The 21,957-nt window shown below is 41.0% G+C and overlaps 1 protein-coding gene across 3 annotated transcripts in view; it reads left to right on the plus strand.

Moving 5' to 3' along the window:
• Positions 1-21,957, plus strand: part of NMU (neuromedin U) — a 405,214-nt gene that overhangs the window by 257,473 nt on the left and 125,784 nt on the right. For all 3 annotated transcript variants that reach the window (XM_085643295.1, XM_085643297.1, XM_085643296.1), the window contains one exon: positions 17,302-17,355. In XM_085643295.1, the coding sequence (XP_085499421.1) occupies positions 17,302-17,355 (54 nt within the window). The remainder of the gene's footprint in view (positions 1-17,301; positions 17,356-21,957) is intronic.

The following is a 21,957-nucleotide window of genomic DNA, read 5'->3' on the forward strand; positions in this document are numbered from 1 at the left end:
ACCATACCTGCTTCCAAAAAGTTTGTACTTGAGGAAAAATGAATAGCATATGAAACAGATCAGCGTTAGGGAAAGAGCAGGTCCAACATGTGTCCGGAGTGGCTGAAAAACGCTTACATAAAATGGCTGGCATGAATAAAAGTCTATTGTAAACGAAAAATAATGTTTGTGTGGTATTTGCTGCTCTAGAGGCCTTACGTATTTTGGACCAGATGCCTTTCCAAAGTGAGAGTGGCCAGCATACCGCAAAGTCTTTTTCCCAAGCCTCTTCAGTTTTTGTTTTCTGTCTATCAGTGTCAATGCCTTGTAGGTATTTGTAAATAGTAGAGGCTTTGGGTTTGGTCATTAACAGGGCATTAAGTCGAAAAGAGGGTTCTGAATTATTGGAGATGGCGGGCATGTCAGGGAGATGGGAATAGGCTTCCAATACAGCTTGTTTAAGTATATTGTATTTATGAATAAAGGAAGACGGTAAGTTGAATACCTGCATAAGCGTACCAAAAGGCAGTTTAAGAATAATTGATGAATCCATATCAAACCCCTATCTCTCCAAGTCCTCCAATAAAAGGGTCTATTATGGATCAATAGATCTTTATTATGCCAAATTGTGGAATTCAAAAAGGAATCCTTAAAATGAAGAGTACAGCGGGTCGGTAAGTTGAGTAATTTGAAAGTATACTTCAGTACAGGAGAGGAAATGGACTGTGGCTTACGTGAAAAAGAAAGATATTCACAAAATGAGTAAGGAGACATAAACAGGCGCTCAATTGAAGTCCAGAGAGGGCAATCATCTGCAGAGTCAAGCAACCACAGAGAGGCCTGACGCAGTAAGAAAGCTTTGTGATAAGCCTGGAAATCTGGGAAGTTAACTCCACCCTCTGTTTTAGGACGGATTAGTTTTAATAAAGACATTTGAGATTTCTTATTATTCCATAAGAAACAGAATAAAATGGAATTAATTTTTTTAATTAATTTAGAAGTAATGGGGATTGGGATATTCGAGATAGTGTATAATACTATGGGTGATAACATCATGTTTATGTTATCTAAGCAGCCCCACCAAGACAAATAAAGGGGATGCCACTTAGAAGTCAGTTCTGTGATCTTTTGAAGGCACTTATTCATACATAATGTTACCGTTTCTGAAATTGAGGGTGTAAAGTGTAAACCTAAATATTTAATATGATTTGTACTCCATTTAAATTGAGAAGCTTGAAATTGTAAGCTAAAAGTATGTTTTGTTAGCGGTAATATTTCACACTTATCATTATTTAATTTGTATCCGGAAATAAGTGAATAAGATTTCACCTCCACTAAAAAAGCTGGAATTGATTCTTCTGGCTTGGACAAAAAGAGGAGAATATCATCAGCATAGGCTGCGAGTTTGACGTGAACATTTGGGGTTTGAAATCCATACATGTTTGGGTTTTGACGTAATTTGGATAAAAATGGCTCAAGGGCCAAGTTAAAAAGGAAAGGAGAAAGAGGACAACCCTGGCGTACCCCTCTGCCTAAGTCAAAAAATGAGGAAATTAAGCCATTGGCACAGACTGCTGCGCGAGGATTGGAGTACAGAAGAGATAGTAAATGTATCAAATTGGGGCCAAATCCAAACCATTTAAGGGTATAAAATAAATATTTCCACTCAACGAAAAGCCTTTTCGGCATCCAGTGCAATTGCCGCCAAAGGATAATCAAGATGGATGAAGAACAGCCGCCTGAAACTGAATTCGGACAAGACGGAAGTTCTCATCCTGGGAGCCTCACCCTCCGCCTGGGACGACTCCTGGTGGCCCCCCACCCTAGGCAACACACCCAAACCAACAGACCACGCACGCAACCTGGGCTTCATCCTGGACTCCTCCCTCTCCATGACCAGACAAGTCAACGCCGTCTCCTCGTCGTGCTTCAACATCCTGCGCATGCTACGAAAGATCTTCCGGTGGATCCCCACCGAGACCAGGAAGATGGTCACCCAGGCCCTCGTCACCAGCCGTCTGGACTACGGCAACTCCCTCTACGCCGGCACCACCGCCAAACTCCAGAAAAGACTTCAGCGGATCCAGAACGCCTCAGCACGACTCATCTGGACATCCCCCGCCGCAGCCACATCTCCGGACACCTGAGAGACCTGCACTGGCTCCCGGTCAACAAAAGAATCACCTTCCGACTCCTCACCCACGCACACAAAGCCCTACACAACCAAGGACCAGGATACCTCAACAGCCGCCTCAACTTCTACGCTCCCAAACGCCAGCTTCGATCGACCGGCCACGCCCTCGCCATCGTCCCCCGCATTCGAAGAGCCACCACAGGGGGACGATCCTTCTCCTACCTCGCCGCCAAGACATGGAACTCCCTCCCGACCCACCTCCGCCTGACCCAGGACCACCTTGCCTTCAGGAAGCAACTCAAGACCTGGCTGTTCGAGCAGTAGCGGACCCCCCTCCCCTAGCGCCTTGAGACCCTCTGGGTGAGTAGTGCGCTATATAAATGCTTTGATTGATTGATTGATTGATTGAAGATGCGAGGATTTGGATAAGATATCAAAAAAGAGCCGTGTGTTGTCTGTAATGACTCTCCCTTTGACAAAGCCAGATTGTTCCTTACCTAGTAACTTTGGGAGGTAAGAGTCAAGACGTATAGCTAAGGCTTTAGAGAAAATGTTATAGTCAATATTGACCAGCGAAATAAGTGTGTAGATATTGCAATATTTAGAGTCTTTACCTTCTTTAGGGATAAGACAGATATGAGCTTTGGAAAATGATCCAGAAGAATTTTTAGAGGTGCAAAAGAAATTTATAAGTGAATGTAGTTTAGGTATTAAAAGCGTAGAAAAATGGGTATAGAATTCAACGGTAAAGCCATCCAGGCCAGGAGCTTTGTCTTTTTTGAGATTCTGAAGGGCTTTTAAAAGTTCATGCTGGGAAAGGTCCGATTCTAAGGGGGAAAGATCCAAAGGGGCCTGTTGAGGCTTTTGGATGTTAGAAAAGAATTGCGATAGTAAATGATCTCTAGGCTGGATTTCTGATGAGTATAAAGATTTGTAAAAGAGAGAGAATTCATGTAAAATTTCAGCGTGTTTAAATTTTAAGACTGAGTGCTCATCAAAGACAGATTCAATGTTTAATTTGTTTTGGCGAATATTTAAGTCATTGGTTAAAATTTTTCCTGCCTTGTTTTTACCTCAATAAAATTTTGCGCTGGATTTTAATAAATAAAGTGAAGCCTCTTCTGTTGATTTTTTGGTAAACTCCAACTTAGCATTAATGAGGGTCTTTAAACATTCTTCTGAGTGTGATGTGTTATATGAATGTTCTAATGCCTTGATGTCTTGAAGAAGGTCTTTAGTAATTTTACGCGCAGCTTTTCATTTGTTTGCTACGTAATCTAAAATAAAATCTCTTGCTGATGTCTTAAAGGCATCCCAAATGATTGCGGGAGATAGGGAATCTGTGTTATTCCTTTCAAAATATTCCGTAGAGAATGAAGCAAAAGCTGTAGTGAATTTGGGGTCTAAAAGGAGTGCATTATTAAAACGCCATTTTCTAGGAGTGTTATTCCTGGGGAGTATATCACAGTTAATGGAAACCGGTGCATGATCCGATAAAAGAATAGGGCCAATTTCTGCATGTGTAAGGGATTGTGAAATGTTATGAGATACAAAAACATATTCAATTCTTATTTGGGTATGGTGGGTTGAGGAATAGAAGGAATATTCTGTAGTAGTCAGGTTGCAAAGGCGCCAAGCGTCAAGCATTTTATGTTGATGTATAGTGTGAATAAAAGATTTGTGTGATTAGTTGGGTGCGAAGGATACTTTTGAACGTCTATCTAAAAAGGAGTCAAACACCCGGTTACAGTCTCCAGCTAAAATAAAATTATCTTCAATACAATGAGAGATATGTTTTGCCAAAGCAGGCCAAAAGGAAGCATCTCCACCCGTAGGTGCATAAACATTGAGAAGAGAAATTAAAACACCTTTTAGTGATAGTTTAACAATGAGCCACCTCCCTTCATCGTCTGATTCTTGCGATAACAATGTAACTGGTAAGGATTTACGACATAGTACCACCACTCCATTTCATTTGCCATCTCCTGGAGAAAAATAAGCCTCACCCACCCAACCCTTTTTCAATTTTAGAGATTCAATATCTGTGAGGTGGGTTTCCTGTAAGGAAACAATATCAGCATTCAACTTAGCCAAGTGTGATAAAACTCTCTGTCTCTTGATAGGAGAATTTAGACCCCTAATGTTCCAAGAAACTAACTTAAGTGACATGAGATATTAAAGTGGAATGATAACACCAGCAAAAAGTAATGATCCAATTCAATAAGATAAAAAAAAACAACAAAAGAATGATCCAAGCTTACAGTGCAAAAGTCCAATACATTGTAGAAACATGGTAAAGCATTGAAGGAGATAGAAAAAGAAGAGAGAGTGAAATACATTTAGGGCATCGAGAGGTATAGAAAGTAGCTAAGCAGAAACATGAAAAGGTGAAAGAATCAGAAATTGAAAAATCCAAACTTAAAACACCAAAGTCCCATTCAATGCAAAAACGTCGGTTAGCATTAGAAGAGATACTAAAGAGAAGAAGAGGGAAAATAAGTTCACAACATTGAGAAATATAGACAGTAGATAAGCAGATATAGAAATGGAAAAAGAAAATGGTCACAAGAAAAAAAATAATTGAAGAGATTAGGTGGTAAAAGAACAAAGTAGAAAAATATAGTGCAACACACATTACAAAAGACACATGAAAGACAAACCGAAGAGCGTAGAAAATGAAATGTCAGAAGAGAAGAACAAGAAAAAATTAGAAGAAGGTGAAGGAACATGAGAAGATAAAGAAAGAAACAAGAAAACAACAAGAAAAACATACCTACACGCAGGGAACATTGAGGTGGGGAGGGATGGAACCACTTGGATCTGACGACACAACCAGAAGAGACTGAACGGAACCGGGAGAAGATCATGTCATTATGGTGAAAAGAACTGTGAAAGCGAAGAACATCTTCTGAAATGTAAAGTAACGGTTTGAACAATAAACATAAAAACTGTTAAGAACGAGCAAATATAATTAAGAGAATGCAACAACATCGAAGAGCTTATGCCCGAGGAAAAAAGAGAGGACAATATGAAGAAACTAAAAGGCATCCAGTACCAGAAGACTCCATGTGATCAGTATTGTGCGAGTTGAGGAAACTTTGCAAACGTATTGGGTCCTCATAAGTAGTAGTTCTGTTGTTATACGTAACTTTAAAAAGACATGGGTGAAAGAGACCATATCTGGCTCCCATTGAACGAAGGTCTGGTCTCATATTCAAGAAGGCTTTGCGTCTGGCTGCTGTGGCTTTGGCATAATCTTGGGCAAAAAACAGAGTTGAGCCAGACCAGGAGATCCGTTGTGCACTTTTAGCTGGTGCCAGTACTTTTAAGAGATCTGTGTACTCTAGAAAATAAAGGATGACTCCTCTTGGCCTCTGCGATGGTGAGGAGCCTGAAGGAAGACGGCCTAATCTATATGCGCGTTGTATATAAGTACAGTGTCTTCTGGTAGGTGTAAAATTTTAGGAAGAAAGGATTTGAAGAACCTGTGGGGATCCGTACCTTCTGCCCCTTCCACCAGACCATAAATACGTACATTGTTCCTTCTATTTCGATTTTCAAGATCCTCAACCTGTTGAAGAAGTGTTGTCACTTGAGATTGCAAATGGGTAACAGTTTTAGTAGTTTCGCTAATTGAGGAAACGTGCTCCACTACTGTAAGTCTTGTATCCAGTTGGGACCAGCTATCCGAGAGAAATTGTAATTTAGAGTTGGTTTCCTCGACAAAGGGCCGTAGCGCTCTTATTTCCTGCAGCAATAGTTCCATGGAAACAGGTGAGTTTGGTTTAGGTGACGAAGGTGGATCCTTTTTTTGTCGTTTTACGTTGGACTTGCTAGGTAAGGCCTGAGCTGCATCCATTGTTGCGTTAATATCGTCTTCCAGAAGTGAGTCTGAGCCTTCCAGCTTGGAAAATTCAGTAAAGAGTTTGGAATTTTTAATGTAAGAGTGTTTTTGTTTAGATGCGTTGAGAAAAGAACTTTTCACTCTGCCCATTAATCCTGATGTAAAAAGAAAGAGAAAATCCTGAGAGGCAGACCGCACTGTGCCAGACGGTGAAGACTAAGTTCAAAAGTGAGCATAAGCAAATGAGAGTTAAATCTTAGGCACGTTTGTAATAACAGAATAGGTGCCGATGACAACAAGAGCCTTCAGAATTGTGAAGTGACTAAGCCCTGAAAGTACAAAATCCAGGTAAATCTCAGCCCCTCAAAGGTGTCTCAGTGCCTTAAAGCAATAAAAACAATGAAAGCGCAAAGGTAAAAACAGAAAAAGACTAAAGTCTTCACGCTTTTTAATACTGCTAGTAATGGTACAAAAAATTGGAATCAGAGTAATGCTGATTATCAGTAAGTGATATAAACATTAATGGAAAGCTTTTACTATAAGTGCTAGTGCTGTTAAACAGGTTCAGTTGCATTGCCAACAGGATATCCGAAATAAAAACACATACACTGCTGTAAAATCTAACACTTTTGGGGTATTTAAATTCTCCCAGCGGGGTACTTGATATATGCAAAAACTTAAAGTGCTTGTGGAGATAAAAGATAAAGAGCTTTATGGTCTGCACTCTGGGAGATCCCGAAACATCTCGGTATAATTGTTTTACTGCAAACTCTGATCTTGACCATCCCTATGCTTCTCAGACTTCACTTTGTGTAGAAGTTGCTGGGTAATCATGCCTCACTGGAGACAAATTTTTTCTTCAGCTTTCTCTTCGGTCTCACTCTATGATTACCTCTCTTCACTATGTATTCATGCTGCAGGATCCTGAAATTTCCTAGACTGTGCTTTTGTTTTGAGTACACATCATAGAAGGGGCATGGCTTCAAAATAGAAAGCCTAATGATTTTTGCTTGTTTCCTGTGTCCTAAATAAATATGTGAATGCTGGGTTATGATGGTCAATATCTAACCTTTAAGTGCAACTATAGTGGAAGAAGTCACGCTGATACTGATGGGTATAACCAGTCACTTGTATGTGGAAACAAACTATATTCTATATTATTAGTTACTAAAGTGTTTTGTAAATGATATCTGTGTAAGGTGCACCCTTTACGAGCAAAGTACCCACAATTGCTTATGGCCTGCAACCAAACAAGGGCAAGCAATTTACATGCAGGAGGGAAAGAAAAAAGTGAGGACAGATGCAGAAATGGGGACTCACAAGTTGATGATGACAAAACGAACGGACAGAACAAAAGCAACAACAGACAGTCGGGAGCGATGACAGAGGCCAACAAGGATTGGAACCGAGAGTGGAAACGATGAGGAGTGAGGGAGGCAGAGAGGAAGTGATGGGAAGGGAAATGGGAAAACAAGTGAGTGGGGAAGTATAGGAGATTAGGAGGGAGGGAGGAGAGAACAGTAATGGGACAATGTAAACTTCCACTAAATGCATCGGGCAGGCCATCCAAGGAATTGCAAACCACAGAAAAAGTACAACACAACCCTAGATATCTTCAATGGGTTTTCCAGTCAAAATATAGTGCCTGAAATCTAACTCCAACTCCAAAAGCCTTACCCACTAAACTAAGTCATATCAGAGCATGTTCCACACTGACAGCTCTGCACAACCTGTGGTATGACCCAGCTATACGTACTCCGCAGTATGCGAAGCAGTGCAGGGTGTAATGGAAGATGTTGAGTCCCACCCACAGTTCACCACACCAACATCTTAGTCAACAGCACAGCACAACATGCAGAAATTCATGCCTTGGTACATGCACTACAGAGGACTGATCTGTCACTTCCCACTCTAATAGTGCCAGATTGATCCTTCTGCATGCAGGATTGCAGTGTAGACTTAAAACACTGACAACTAAACTAATTCAAAGATTCAAAAAGGAAACCTATAAACAATAAACAGATCGGGAGTAAGGTAGTTGTCTTACAAGATTAGCTTTTATAGGTCCATGTGATGCAAACTTTGGGCCAGGATTCATTCCAAGGGGAACGTGCGGCTGATTTAGCTGTAAAGGCTGCAATACGGACCGTTAGGATAGCACTCTTAACCGCTTCTCAAACAAAGATTGACACAGATATGCTAACATCAATTCAGGCAACTACGAACACCTTTAGAAGACTTTCCTCTCAAATACTCCTATCCCCTTGATTCAGATAGCACTCCTGTTGTTACTATACACAGAGTGAGAGCTAGGATAGTTCCTAATAAGTTGTCCACATTAGACTTAATCAGGGAAGCCCATGAGGAGTGGGCGTTTGCCCATGCTGGGATAAATACAACCATAGCAATGCTACAGCAACACTATTGCTGGTCTATTTATATAAACAGACCAGAGATTATGTTAGAAAAAGTGATGTTTGTCAAGAGATCAAAGCTTCTACTGTTAGAAGGCCCCTGAAGACTCCCCTCACAGTCTCCAATATCCTATTAGGATTCTATAGTTGGACAGGGTCGACCCAATAAATTCTGTTAACCAATATAGGTACATATTGGTGACAATCCATTCATGTTCTCAATTTCTTTGGGTGTGGCCACAGAGAAATGCAGGTGCTTGTGCAGTAGTGAAGGATTTGCAGTGTCTGGTAGCCATTGTGGCAGTTCATTCATTTCATTCACCGATGGGGCGGAATGAGACAAGGCTTGCCACAATGAGAATACGCGAATATGGACAACATAAGTGTCTTTTTAAAAAACAAGGCTATTCAGATGTTATAGCTCCTGTGTGACAAGTTGGCTAGCTTGTACGTGGGGCCTTGGCTACTACCGGTCACTGGTTGCTCATATTAAGTGTCCAGATAAGGTGGAAGAAGTCCTCGTGCCCTGAAGAAATTGCCACTACAGTTGACAAGCAATCAAACATGTCGGCCCAACCTTACTTGGTCTGCAAACATGCAGTATGTTTTTAGTTTGAATAAGCCTACGAGTTGTGAATAAAGTGGTCTGCTGGTGACTGTGGGTCTTATCTCAATTTTAACCACTCGGGGTTGAAGTGTGTGATTCTGACACATAAATTCACCAAGTTCACTGTTTTTTTTGGACACCATTTTTTGTTTGTTTTTTACAAGGTAGCAACCTATGATGATAAATGGCATAACTGGTGATATTTAACCAGCAAGCTTCCTTTGGTGGTGCGCACGTGAGGTACCACCTTGTTTTTGCACTTTTTTCATTTTGTTTCACATTTTTGTGTCATTTACATCTGTCAAGGTATGGGGTATTTCTCTTTGAACCCAGTGACTGTTAACTTATAGGTTGGTTCTTTTGGAGTAAAGCGTACGGCTATTGTGAGTAGGGATAATTCTCCTAAGTTTGTGAAGGGAGATTGTTGAGGAAGAAAATAAACTTCCATTCCCACTCATAAAGTAAATATAAAGAATTGCCACGATAGCAGATTAGGTCTTTGTGGTTGCATTTATCACATTGTACGGAGAACCCTGGGTTTCATTTTGGAAATCCCAGGCCTGCCTCGTGAAGACATGAAGAGGAATCCCCCTAGACCGATGTGTGTTTTGCTTCATTCCTGTGAGTGGTTGTAGACACACTGGAGGAAAAAGGAAAAGACTCTCTTTACATTTTGTAAGACTGCTCTTTGATTCAGTGATAGATCACAGGGAAAGGGACTGGACACATCGCAGGAAGGGAAATGGGGCTGATAGGAAAATCACGAAGAGTAGGACTAGGGGGCTGGGGTTAACCTTTTGATGCACATATCACTGTGGCTGACATCCAGGTGTGAAGTAATCGTGTAGTCGACAATCAGCTTTGGATTTGGGCCTGCTGTGACAGACTTCTTTCATGAAAGAAGGTGAAAAAAAGGATAAGTCCCCACTACAAAAGAAGCAGAACCCCAACATAAAATATCAAAGACCCAGACTCTAAATCACATTTGGTGTCTGGAAAAGGACTATAAGAAGGGGAGGTTGAGTCCCCAAAAACCAAGACCACGAGCCCTGGTGCACCAACACATGGCTGCATGCCTAGGCCAGTGTACCCATTGAGGAAGAGACTAGCATTGGAGGGAGCAAAGTCCAGTGGGGAGTCTTACCATGAGGACTACCTGTGTGTGGCGTGAGGATTCGGCTGAGCACTGATCGAGCCATTGCCCGTATGCAAGATTGTTTTCGGCAACCCCCATATGCCAGGAGATGGCTACCATAGACTAAGCTGTGTGTTGATCTCTGTGCAGATCTTGCTATGCCTGTACAGAGACTTGTGATTGTCTGTGCCGGGAGAGCTTGTGCCCATATAACCACATAACGCTGCAACACCATATGCCAGCAGGGGCAGCCAGTATCAATGTTGAAAAAGGACTTTCACTGTCACTCGAAGGAGAGACTGAGGCTATGATCCACAGGTTGGACCCCTGACTCACCACTCAGGACTGACGGAGAGGCTGTGGATGATATTGCACCCTCATGGTCTCCGATCAAGAGCTGAAGAAAGGATTCATTCCTCCATCTTCTCCCTCCCTTGTTGAGCAAAATCAACTTACCATGTCTCTGTGAGCATAAAGCTGCTCTGACATCTGGGAGGCCTCCGGCAGCGCTGCTCAGAAGAGAGCCTGTGCCGCCTGGTGCTGCTGCATGGCCTGCGAGCAGCCCAACCTCTCAGGTGTGCGTTTGAAGGCACCCACTGTGGGTAAGACGTGAACTGGGCCAGGTGGGCACCAGGGAGACTCACTGCTAACAGTGCTGCGGCACCATAGACAATTTTAAATAAGTTCCTAAAGAGTTAAAAATGAGAACTCTTGAGTACGGTGTAATAGTTTGCCTTCCCTGATGTGGTCACCAGTGAATGGGGAATAACCCTGAAAATGTTATATAAAGGAGGGTGGGACAGGCATTTGCCTGACAAATACTAGAGCCCCAACCTCAAGGGGAATTGTGTTGTTACATTTGAATGTCGTATTTCTTTGCATGTGAAATAAAATACTAGAGTTAGTTATATAAGGAAGTATTTGGCCAGACATTGATATATTGTGGGTAGTGTTGAATTATGTTCATGTTCATGTTCACTGACTTATATCTACAATCTACATCCCCTCCCGAGAGAGCCTTGACTGCTCAATCACAGCTACCACTGAGAGTCAAGTGCTGAAAGGGTACTTGGGCCAGCTGAGCAGGATCCATAGTAGGTCGGGCCTCAACATGTCAGGAGTAAAAGGCCTCAGCCACCATAGTTGAACCTTGTCGCTCCTGCATACCCAGTGGAGCCCTCTTAAAGGGGTTCTAACAGTAACAGATTAGTTTAGGGTATTAATGACATGACTAAACAAGCCATAACTGCTAGGGTATTGAGTTCAGGACTTAGCAGTTACCACCATCTCTATGGAGGCCAGAGAGCCTTTAATAACTTTCCTAGATGAGTATTTGGAGGTCGCACTCCATACAAAGGACTTTTTTGGGCGCCTATGTTTGTAGATGGCCTAGATATACCTGGGAAGATGAGAGACAGAAAAAAGTTTGACCTGGACCAAAGTTTAAATGTCATACACAGCATCCAAGAGGTCTAGAGACTAGCTGTCCAATGTGAAGCATTCGTACGCCACCACCAGCAAAGAGAACGCTTTAACCGCTACTGATGGGTGTGTCTCTTAAGTAAGGATCTATGTCGAGAAAAGATCTACGATAAGCAATCTTTTGAACTGTCCTACAGATCACCCATTCCAGTTCTTGGGGGGAAATGGAAAACGAACTGTAATCCTACCTGCTTTGTCTGGTTTGCAGAAAAAATGACAGGTGTTCATTGGCCACATCAAGAAGCACTATGTGGCTAATTCTGTGCAACAGACTCTCCTGGATATAAAGGAGGATTCAGAGTAGAACCTCTCAGCCTCACCCTACTCTGAATAAGATACTCCTAGAGGAATACAGAAACATCACTAGGTTGAGTCCCCAGCCAATAATACTTGTGCATACTGCATCTCCAGCTTTGCACCAAGCAATGGATTCCACGGATGAATCTGATGCTGCCATCACTACAATTGCAAATGTTCATCGCAACACCAAGGTTTATAATGAACCTCTGCATGGCTCAACCTAGATCAAGATGATGCCTTGTCAAGAAGCAACAATATATACAAGAATACATTTGGATACTACACAGAGTACTTTTCATCATGCTCCACAGTCACTCTAAGCCATTGATTTCTTCTTGCTTGTCATTAAATTCATGACATGTATATGATACCACCATGGTCCTTTGTGTGGATCACTACACAAGTGTTTCTTTTTATCATGTGGCTGAAAATGCTGACCGTTGTTCTACTGCGACTGAATGGACACAACCTGTGGTTCAAAAACATTAACCCCATATCTCATCCCACAGAGCTCGACGATATCTCTAAGCTGCAAACATCCCCGCTTATCCTGTGCCCAAGGGCATTGTTTGGCTGAAGGTTCCTTACCAGATTACTGAGACATTGCAATTGCCTTATGTATTGGAAGTTTCAAGGAATTACGTGTTTATTCCTGTTCCTGTTTTAGATGACTGAGATAATGACATTGTAAAACATATCATGTCTGATTTACAGGCCTATACCACTTTGAATAATGAAGATCCTTATTTGAATGCATTGAACCATAAGCAATGTATTGCTTCCCTCATTATACATACAACCATATACATAGAACTAGTTAACCTAGAGGGATATACAATTATATACAATGGAAGCATTGTGAAGCTCATCCCCTTAATAGTCATCCAAATTTCTTTAAGGAATTTCACTACTTTGAGAGTGAAGACAGGTTACGTTCCTCAGCTTTCTATATTTCACAATGCCCAGAACAATTCCAGAATTTATTTTAATTATTACTAATAAACGGATTTATTCAGAGGAACTTAATCAGAATTTAGCCATACAGAGAATGTTGATGAGAAAAGTGTTTGAGGAACCAAATATTGACAGAGTCAAGGTAAAGAAGCCCTGTATCCTACAAAAATAAATTGTTTTTTATAATGAAACTCTCCAGCAGACCATCTACCTGGAATTTGGAAGCATGAAAGATCTGAAAAAAAAACACATTCTACACTATTCACCACTTGGCAATCACAAATGAACATCTTCAACTCTGACATACATGATATAATTCAAAATGGAACCTATAATTCCCCCCAGTTTCTTTCTAAAGGGTTTAGCCCTATGGCCTTATAATTCAAACACATGCATGCATCGTTTCTTTTCCAACACTGCTGGTCTAAAGCCAATCACCCTGATCCACAATATAACAGTCGCACACCTATAGTTGTGAGCACATGTAGTATAGGAAAGCTGTGCCAACGTTTGTTAGTAGATTCCAGTCTTTCGGCTGTGAAGGAGCATTTGTCACTGATTAAAGAAAACATGGATTTTTCTAAATTCTTTCTGGGGCCATGCCCCACTAGAAATTAATGATTTAAAGAGACAGTGATATATGACATCTGTAATGAATGGAACAAATACTAAAAAAAAAAAGGATTCAACGGATGACAATGACATGCATCCACTTTCAAAAAAGTGTATTCCTTACACAAAATCATGTATTCAGTATTAGATCTTCTTGAAGGAGACTTAGGTCTTTTACAGCATGGTCAGACACAGTTAAGAGCTATAGTACAAATAAATTGAGCCTTACGAAATCTTCGATCCGTTTGGTTTGCATTCCCTGGCAACTTCTAAATGAAACTGCTATTTTTTTAGCCTTACCATTTAACCCTGAAACAGAACACAATGGCTAAAAAAGAATTATATACAAGTCATTGAGTAGTAAACAAATGGAAGAAACACCATTTTAAGTTAGTGACAATCCACCTGTTACCTAGCTGATACAAGGAGTTATATTACACATCTTTAGGTTAGTACAAACATCTATTTCATTCGTGGAGATTTCCCTTTTCTTACATGTGTTTAAATAAAGATATAGATGACCCTGCATTTATAAGTTTCCAGCTACAAGAGTCCTCTAGAGCATTCACTACTGCCTTATTCCGTTTCTTTTCATGGAATGTGTAATGCTTTGATGACTAGATTAAGGTGTGTCCTAACAGTTACTAGGACTTCATCTATCCCCATGCACCACGAGTTGTTAAATAATGGTTCCAATTCAAGGTTAACCAACATAAGTTGCGGTGGGATGGAACCTGGCCAAACTTGTGATTACGGTTTCAAAAACAGCACAGTTTACCCCAGAGGGTTCTTTGCAGACCGTACAGAAAAACGAATAGCCCTGGCTGCTTTTAGGTGTGGTGTATGTCAGCTGTTGTGTTATATATCTGGATGCAATGACAGAATGCTCAGAGAAACACCAAAATACCAGGAAGATGGCATGCTATGGAAATCACAGAAAGGTAGTTTGTGTTTAAGCTATGCCTACATAGTTAGTACATGCCCCTTTTCACCCCCCCCCTTCTCTCACATATGTTATCACATTTAAAGCCCTGGGTGCACTATATCCAAGTGGTGAGTTAAGTGAGTTGCTGAGTGATTTAAGTGAAGTGGGCACTGTGAATGATAGGTGTGGTGCAAAAATAAGGAATGAAATGATAAATGTGAGTGATATAAATCAGGTATGATATGTGAGTGGTGTGTTATGTGAGTGGAAGAGTGATGAACATTATGAATGGCATGAGAGATATAAATGATATAAATGTGTAACTAGTGCAAATGAGTTGAGTACAGTGAGTGCAAGTGGTGCAAATGTTGGAAGTGAAATCGGCAATATGTGTATATGAGAGTGGTGTACTATGTCTATGTCATGAGGGATGAGTTCTGTGATTGATAAGGGGTGTGACCGCTTTGAGTGATGGGAGTGGTGTGAATGTTATAAGTGAAATGAACATCTTGAGTGATGTAAATGAGGTGTTATATGTAAGAGGCTTGAGTGAAGTAGGTGTGTGAGTAAAGTGAGTGTTTCAATTGTTATGAGTGACGTGAAAGATATGAGGTGGTATATGTGGGTGTCTTGAGTGATGCAAGAGATGAGGGCTTTGGATAATATGAACACTGTTGAGTGATGCAGAGTGTTGTCCAATTGGTGCATTGTGTGCTTTTTTATGACAAATGTTATTTGCTTCCAAATGTATTTTCACGAAGACATGGGCACAATTGCTTTCTTTAAGTGCTGGTTTTTTTGACTAGTGTCATATTTGTTTTCACAGCTGGGGAGTGTAAATGATTTCTCAGAACCACAGGAATGTTGTGCTGAGACCTAACAAGCATTGGCAAATCCAAATAAGTCTTGTCTTTGAAGCTATTGGCTCTGCCATTGCCTTTTGTTCATGCTGTACAACATGGGCATTGCCAACTCTGGCAATGATCTGTAGCCATGCTAAATAGCAGTGTGACTGCTGTGCAGCATGGCTAAATATAACTAGCATTGGCAAAGTCAGTAGGTCTGGCATTGCCCACCAGCTTTTTGGCAATTCTTGTTTTGTTTTGTCATGGTTTTTGCAAACCTTTATTGTTTGGGAAGCTACCTGGCACTCATTAAGTATAAAAATAAACAATGGCTAACAGCAAAAGTGTTTTTCTGGTCTCAAAAATATACAAATTACCATGGTGCTCCCAACACTGAAGAGAACTACCATGTTTGTGGATGTGCTCCTAATGAAAAGGCAGCATGCATAACTCCTAGTAAGGGCACTCAATGGCTTAAGTGGGCTAATATTGCCCCTTGATACATGCTGGAATGGGTGGAAAGAAAAATGTGAATGACACAATCACATACGAATGGATGAAGTCTGCCTGGAAACCCCTATAAATAGCTAGTATACATACTTTTAGTAAAATCAAAAGGTCTTCACTAACACAGACCTAAAAAATAAATATCGTTTTGGCATTGGCTGCCAGCCTAGCCTTTGAGAATGAAGACAAGAAAGAAAGGAAGATGGGAAGGAAGGAAGGAAAAAAAGGAAGCAAGGCAGACAAAAAAATAAGAAACGCAAAAAAGGAAGGACGGAAGGCAAAAGGAAGTTAGGGAGGGAGGTAAAAAGGGAAGGAAGGAAGGCAAAACAAAGAAAGGATGAAAGAATCAAAGAAAAAGGAAGGTAAAAGGAATGAAAGGAAGGAGAGTAAAAAAGATAGAAGGTAGGAAAGAATGCATAAAAAGAAAGTAGGGAGGAAAGAAAAGAAAGAAGGCAAAAAGAAAGAAAGAAAGCAAAAACGGAAAGGAAAGGAAAAATTAAACCAAAGAAGGCAAAAAATAAAGGACAAAAATAAATAAAGAAGTTAAAAATGAAAGAAAGAAAGCAAATTAGAAAGAACGAAAGATAGGAAGGGCGATGGGCAAAAGGAAGGAAAACTAGGAAATAACGCAAAAAGAAATAACAAAAGAATAAAGGCAATGAAAAACAAAGAAAAGAAAGTCAGAAGGAAAGAAAAGACAAAAGAGTAAGAATGAAAAAAGGCAGAAAATAAAGAAAGTAGGAGAGAAAAAGAAAAAAGGAAAGAAAACAATAAGGATCCAAAAATGGAAAGGAAAGAAGAAAAAAAGGGAATGAAGGCAAGAAAGAAAGGAACAAAATAAGGAAAGATGGAAAGAAAGACAAAGATGAAAGAGAAAGAGGGAAATACAAAGTAGGCAAAAATGAAAAAATGAAAGAAGGCAAAAGAGAGAGAATGAAAATAGAAAGAAATGGGAAAAACAGAAGGAATGAAGGCAAAAAGGAAATAAACAGAGTAATAGAAAGAAGGAAAAAGGTAGAAAAAGAAAAAAGAAAAAAAGAAGGAAACAAAAAGGGTAGAAGGTAAAAAAGAAAAAGAAAGTCAAAAAAGAAGAAAACAAAAAGAAGGAAAGAAGGAACTGCAGGGTTTGCAATCACAGAAACGGCTTTGGGCATCAGGCCTCTTGCAGTTACTACATACCAGGGTTGGTTCTGATCTGGCCAGTTTATTGTGCACATACAGAGACAAAGAAACCTCTCTATGGGAATCTCAATGGAAAAAAGAAACTTCTGAAACTTCTATTATCCCACCAACTCATCCCCACCTTCAATCTGCGCAAATCTTTTATGCATCAATTAGAGCATGACGCATATGTCCGTGGCAAATGTTTTGTTCCGTACCATGTAACAAGGCCAAGATAACAAGCAAAGTAGTTCAATAGAAATTGAGATTAAACCGCTACCAGGATTTGCTATGTATACATATATATGGTCGCACACACACGTACATTTTAAACTGCTATATTTTCTTTCTTGTTTATATTATCAGTGCTCTGACCTGCATATTTTTTGTTTCATGTTTTAGGAGGATCTTCAAGGACCTGGTGGAATTCAAAGTAGAGGATACTTTTTGTTCCGGGTATTGTATAAACCTACTTTTATTTATTGAGTTAATACAACAACTATTTTACTTGATTTGCATCTGTTAGATTAATCTACTTTATTTTATTATTCATAACATATGTAACATCAGAGTAAACATAGGGTCACATTGTAGTCATCCAGGATAGTAGGACTCTGAACCCTTCAATTTAATGTTGATGTGGCCACTTACCAAAATGGAGGAGAGGGAAGAAAGACAAGCCTGAAAAAGTGGCATAAGGAAGGACATTGGGATGTCAGAGAAGTATGTTAGTAGCGGAGACATACTGTAGTTCCGCCTGACCCTAAATGAGGCTGTTGGACCTTCAGTTTGGGGGAAAGGGCAGTCCGTCACCTTTGCGTTGGAGGACCCTATCCACCAAACTCTATATCAGGCCTTAAATCTTTAGTAAATACATTAAAGATGGCTTTTATCCAGCAAAGGTTTAGATACAACTTGTAAAAGCAGTTGCTGTGTAAAGATCAGGCTTAGCTAGATGCTCAAAAGACTTTTGATAGTGTAGAAAATACTGGCAAAAGTGCACAAATGAGTGCCGAGGTGAACTAGAGGCACATTAATACACACAGAGTCACGGATCATGAGGTGTCACTACGGGGCACTCTTTGGGAATTGCTGAGCAAAGTAAAAATGGGCACCACAAGGCTGGCCACAAATGCTTCCATTTTTGTGCAACATGGCAATCACTCGAAGGACAAGTGGACCAACATGAGAACAGAATGCCAGGACCTGACTTAGTTTTGTGAGCCTTACAGAGATTGCCCCGAAAGAATGCTAACTCCAAAGTTCTCCTGCTCCCCCCTACGCCCCCGAAAAAAGAAGTACATTTTGAGACACACAGAGACAAGCTGTTGGCATTAGAAGTGTCCTAGGGAAGTAATATCAGCTCCCTATTCCCTGGGAAGCAGCATTATATAGACTTATGTTTGTGGAACCTTTCGAGCTACCACCATCTCATCTGACTGCTACAACAGGTGGAGTGGCAGTCTGCAGGCCCCTCTCTACGTTCTTTACCACCCCCACCACCTCCACAGCACTCCGTCCTTCATCTTCTTGTGCTTGCTTTGTTCTCCCTAAGTTGGCTGGGTATGCCCAGACATGGTTCCCTTGCTCACTTTGCCACTGGATTCAAGCTAGCCTGGCTGATGAGGGGTGTTACCCCGAAACTAGGTCCCAGGATGCTTGTTTCCAGTCCAGGGAAGTCCTGCCTTGGCAGTTCAAGCTGGACTGTTCCCATAAGGAACAGGGTCAAGACTGATATGCATATGGCTGGGTCTGAACTGGGGTGGCGAAGTGAGCTAAACAATGATGATGGATTCAACCCAGATCTGTGACTGGGGCTGAGTGTCAGAAAAGTTTCAGCACTCCGTCCATCATCTCCTTGTGTTTGCAGTGTTTGAACTGCTGTCACAATTGATTTTTTTAAAGTACTTGCAGACCCAAGCGATGTAGTAGGAAATTATGCTGTGCTGTAAAGCTATATTACCCTTCTAGATGTGGAGTGATACAATCACCACTACCCCCAGAGCAGAGTACAGAGGGGCTGAAAAAAGAGATTAATCTACTTTGAAGTTGATGGTTCTTCACAGGAGCCTGTTGGTGACTATGGGGGTTGAATGCAGGACCGGACCAGGCCTTCAGCAGGGCCATGTGTCCGGCCCTCCTATAGCCATAACCCACTTACTTGAGTCAGGTACAGTGCAGCAAAGAATGCCTGTTACTTCATAAAAATTACAACCTTAATTTAGAGTTCTATGGAGCAGGTGAACCGCCCTAAATTAGCAGTGGCCCCATCCTGCAAAATAACAGTTGCCTTGTTCCATTTACAGTGGCAGCTGCCGCAAAACTCAAGTGGAGGTTTGGAGGAACAGAGTATTAGGGAAATAATTTAAAAAACAGAAAAAGAAACTTACCTGTCCCACCGCTGATGCTGCCGGACACCTCGGTGTTCCTCTTCTCTCCTGTTCCTGATGATATCCCCACCCAATTCCGGCGCTGCTCTCAATAGCATGAGAGCAGCACCAGGATTGGTCTGAGCGGCCTGGTTTGCCACTCAGACAGTGCCTGGGTGTCTATGCTGTTTCTCCAACCTGGCTGTGCGACACAGCTGGGTTGGAGAAACCTTAGTGTGCATGTCTGTTTGGCTGGCCTAAGACGGCCGGACAAATCGACATGCACACTCTACAGTGTACCTACCACTCCTCCTCTCTGCCATGGCCCTGCCCAAGACTCCCTGGCTCAGTCCGTGGAAAAATAAATTGTAATATTGTTCTATTAACTGACTCAGTGGGGCGACACTCCGCCGCCATTACGGAGGAGATGCCCTGCCCATTTAGAGACTGGGTTTCTCTAGGGTTTCCACCGACGGCCTCAAGGAGCGCTGCCAGTGGAAACCCAGATGCTGACCAGAAGACATGGATTTGAAGCCATGACTCTGATGATATGGGTACCTTCGCTGCTGATGTTAGTATGACCAGCAAGGGGATTGAACCCTCTAAATTTGGTAGTAACAGTTGTTCATATTCCTAACATTTTACATTCCCTCAGAATTGGCATGCGGATTAAGTGTTCCAGCTGTCCGCATATAGCAGAGAAGTATTTTAATATTTAGGCTTATCAATGAATATCCTACTATACAGGACACAGAAGTTAACATGCTCTGGCTGTCTCTCTTCTAAGCATTATATACATAGGTCCAGGGCTTAATTTGTATAAAAAGAAGTGCCAGGGCCCTCATCAGGAGGCCTCTGCACCTTGCACCACCCATTGTCCCTGCCAGCACTGTCAATAACAAAACCAACATAACTACTAACAACCACACCCTATCCAGACTATTTCAACCATCCCAAACCTATGAGAATGGCATGGGAAGCAGGCATTAGTCATTTTGAATGAATATTGAATTAATAAACAACTGATGTTGTATTCATCTCTAATTTGGGCAAACAGCGCCACAATGTGGCAAACTCCTATAACTGCCAGGCTGACAATGAAGTTTTGGTGCCGAGCACTGGAAGCCACCGGCTCAAATTAAGCACTGCGTGGCCTCATGGGCCAGAGCTGAAAGTGTGTCGTAACGAGAGGAGAAAATCAGAGGATTGCGTGAACACCCAATGGTAGACCTATGGGACAAAATATTACAAACATTTAAAACTGTCAGGGAGCTGAGGGGTAGGTAGGTATGATAAGGCCCGGGAAGAGGAAACCAGATAATGCTTATGGATATGTGAATGTGGAAATGCTTACCTGCATGATTGGGATGGACCCGCACTCACACACTGAAGGTCGTCATGTCATTGGAAGTGGCTTGCACCACCCCTTATATGCAAACCGATGGGAAAAGGACAGAGCTGTACATGCAAGCTACAAGTCATGAATCTTGAAACACATATTAAGGACGTGTTTGCATATATGTTAACATCAAAAGCATCTATACACTGAGACGAATGCGAGCAATAGTAGAGGCAAAGAGATGAAGACATGCCACATATGAGAGCACAAATATATGTCATAAAAACCCAGTAAAGAAATGAAAAAGTAGACCATGTGAGATTCTAGGCACAGTTTAAAGATAATTTATATAATGTTAGAACTAAGCTATATAATGTCTCATATAAATCAATCTGATAATAGAAGGCTCCATCGGTTACCCTGCTGAAAAGTAGCTCCACACATTACCAAATGGGACATCTCAGTTTTATCCTAGCTATGTGGTTTCAATGTGGTTAGCAACCTTTGAGCGCCCAGCGGTCTACATATGGCTCTAAATAGAGCCCTTGAAAATGAAAAAAAAACTCAGGAACCCGAGATGGATTCCTACAAAGTACCAGTTTTAAATTAGTCTTTTTGAGTAAGTTAATTTAACTATCCATGAGAACAGTCAGACCTCCCTTTAGGGTGAGATTGCAAACCCTGTACAATAGATTACTTGTCAACAGTAATTTAATCAAAAATGATAGGAAGCCACGTTTGTGTTGTTGAGCACCATTTATTTCATAAGTGGCAAGGAGCGGCATACCCTGGAATTTAGTCTAGCAGGCCCATGCAGTTGAAAATTCTTTTTTTAGTTTGACATGGTCTGCATGTCTTTATTTTCTTATTTGATCCTAAGTTTCTGATTTGTTTTTCTCTAATGTGATCTTTAGCTGTATAATCTTGCATGCTGCACTCTTATGTATCTGCTTATTTTAATACATGTACTTATTACTTACATTCTTTCGCATTCAGTTGCATTATTTAAATGTAATATTGGAGTTATTTATTACAAATATAATTGCATTTACTTGATATCGTACTTCAATTCAGTTACTTGATATCGTACTTCAGTTCAGTAGGTTATATAAGGCTCAATACCATTTAGACACGTAGGGGCCGATTCACAGAACTAACTTAAGACAAAATCCTAAACTTACTACTTTTGGTATTCACAGAAGTTAGGATTTTGTCTTAAGTTTGTCTTAAGACAAATTTAAGACAGACTTAAGACACACTTAAGACAGACTTAAGACAGACTTAAGACAAACTTAAGACAGACTTAAGACAGACTTAAGACAAACTTAAGACAAAATCCTAACTTAAGTC

This window comes from Triturus cristatus, chromosome 2_2 (genome assembly GCF_964204655.1).
Source record: "Triturus cristatus chromosome 2_2, aTriCri1.1, whole genome shotgun sequence".
NCBI lineage: Eukaryota > Metazoa > Chordata > Amphibia > Caudata > Salamandridae > Triturus > Triturus cristatus.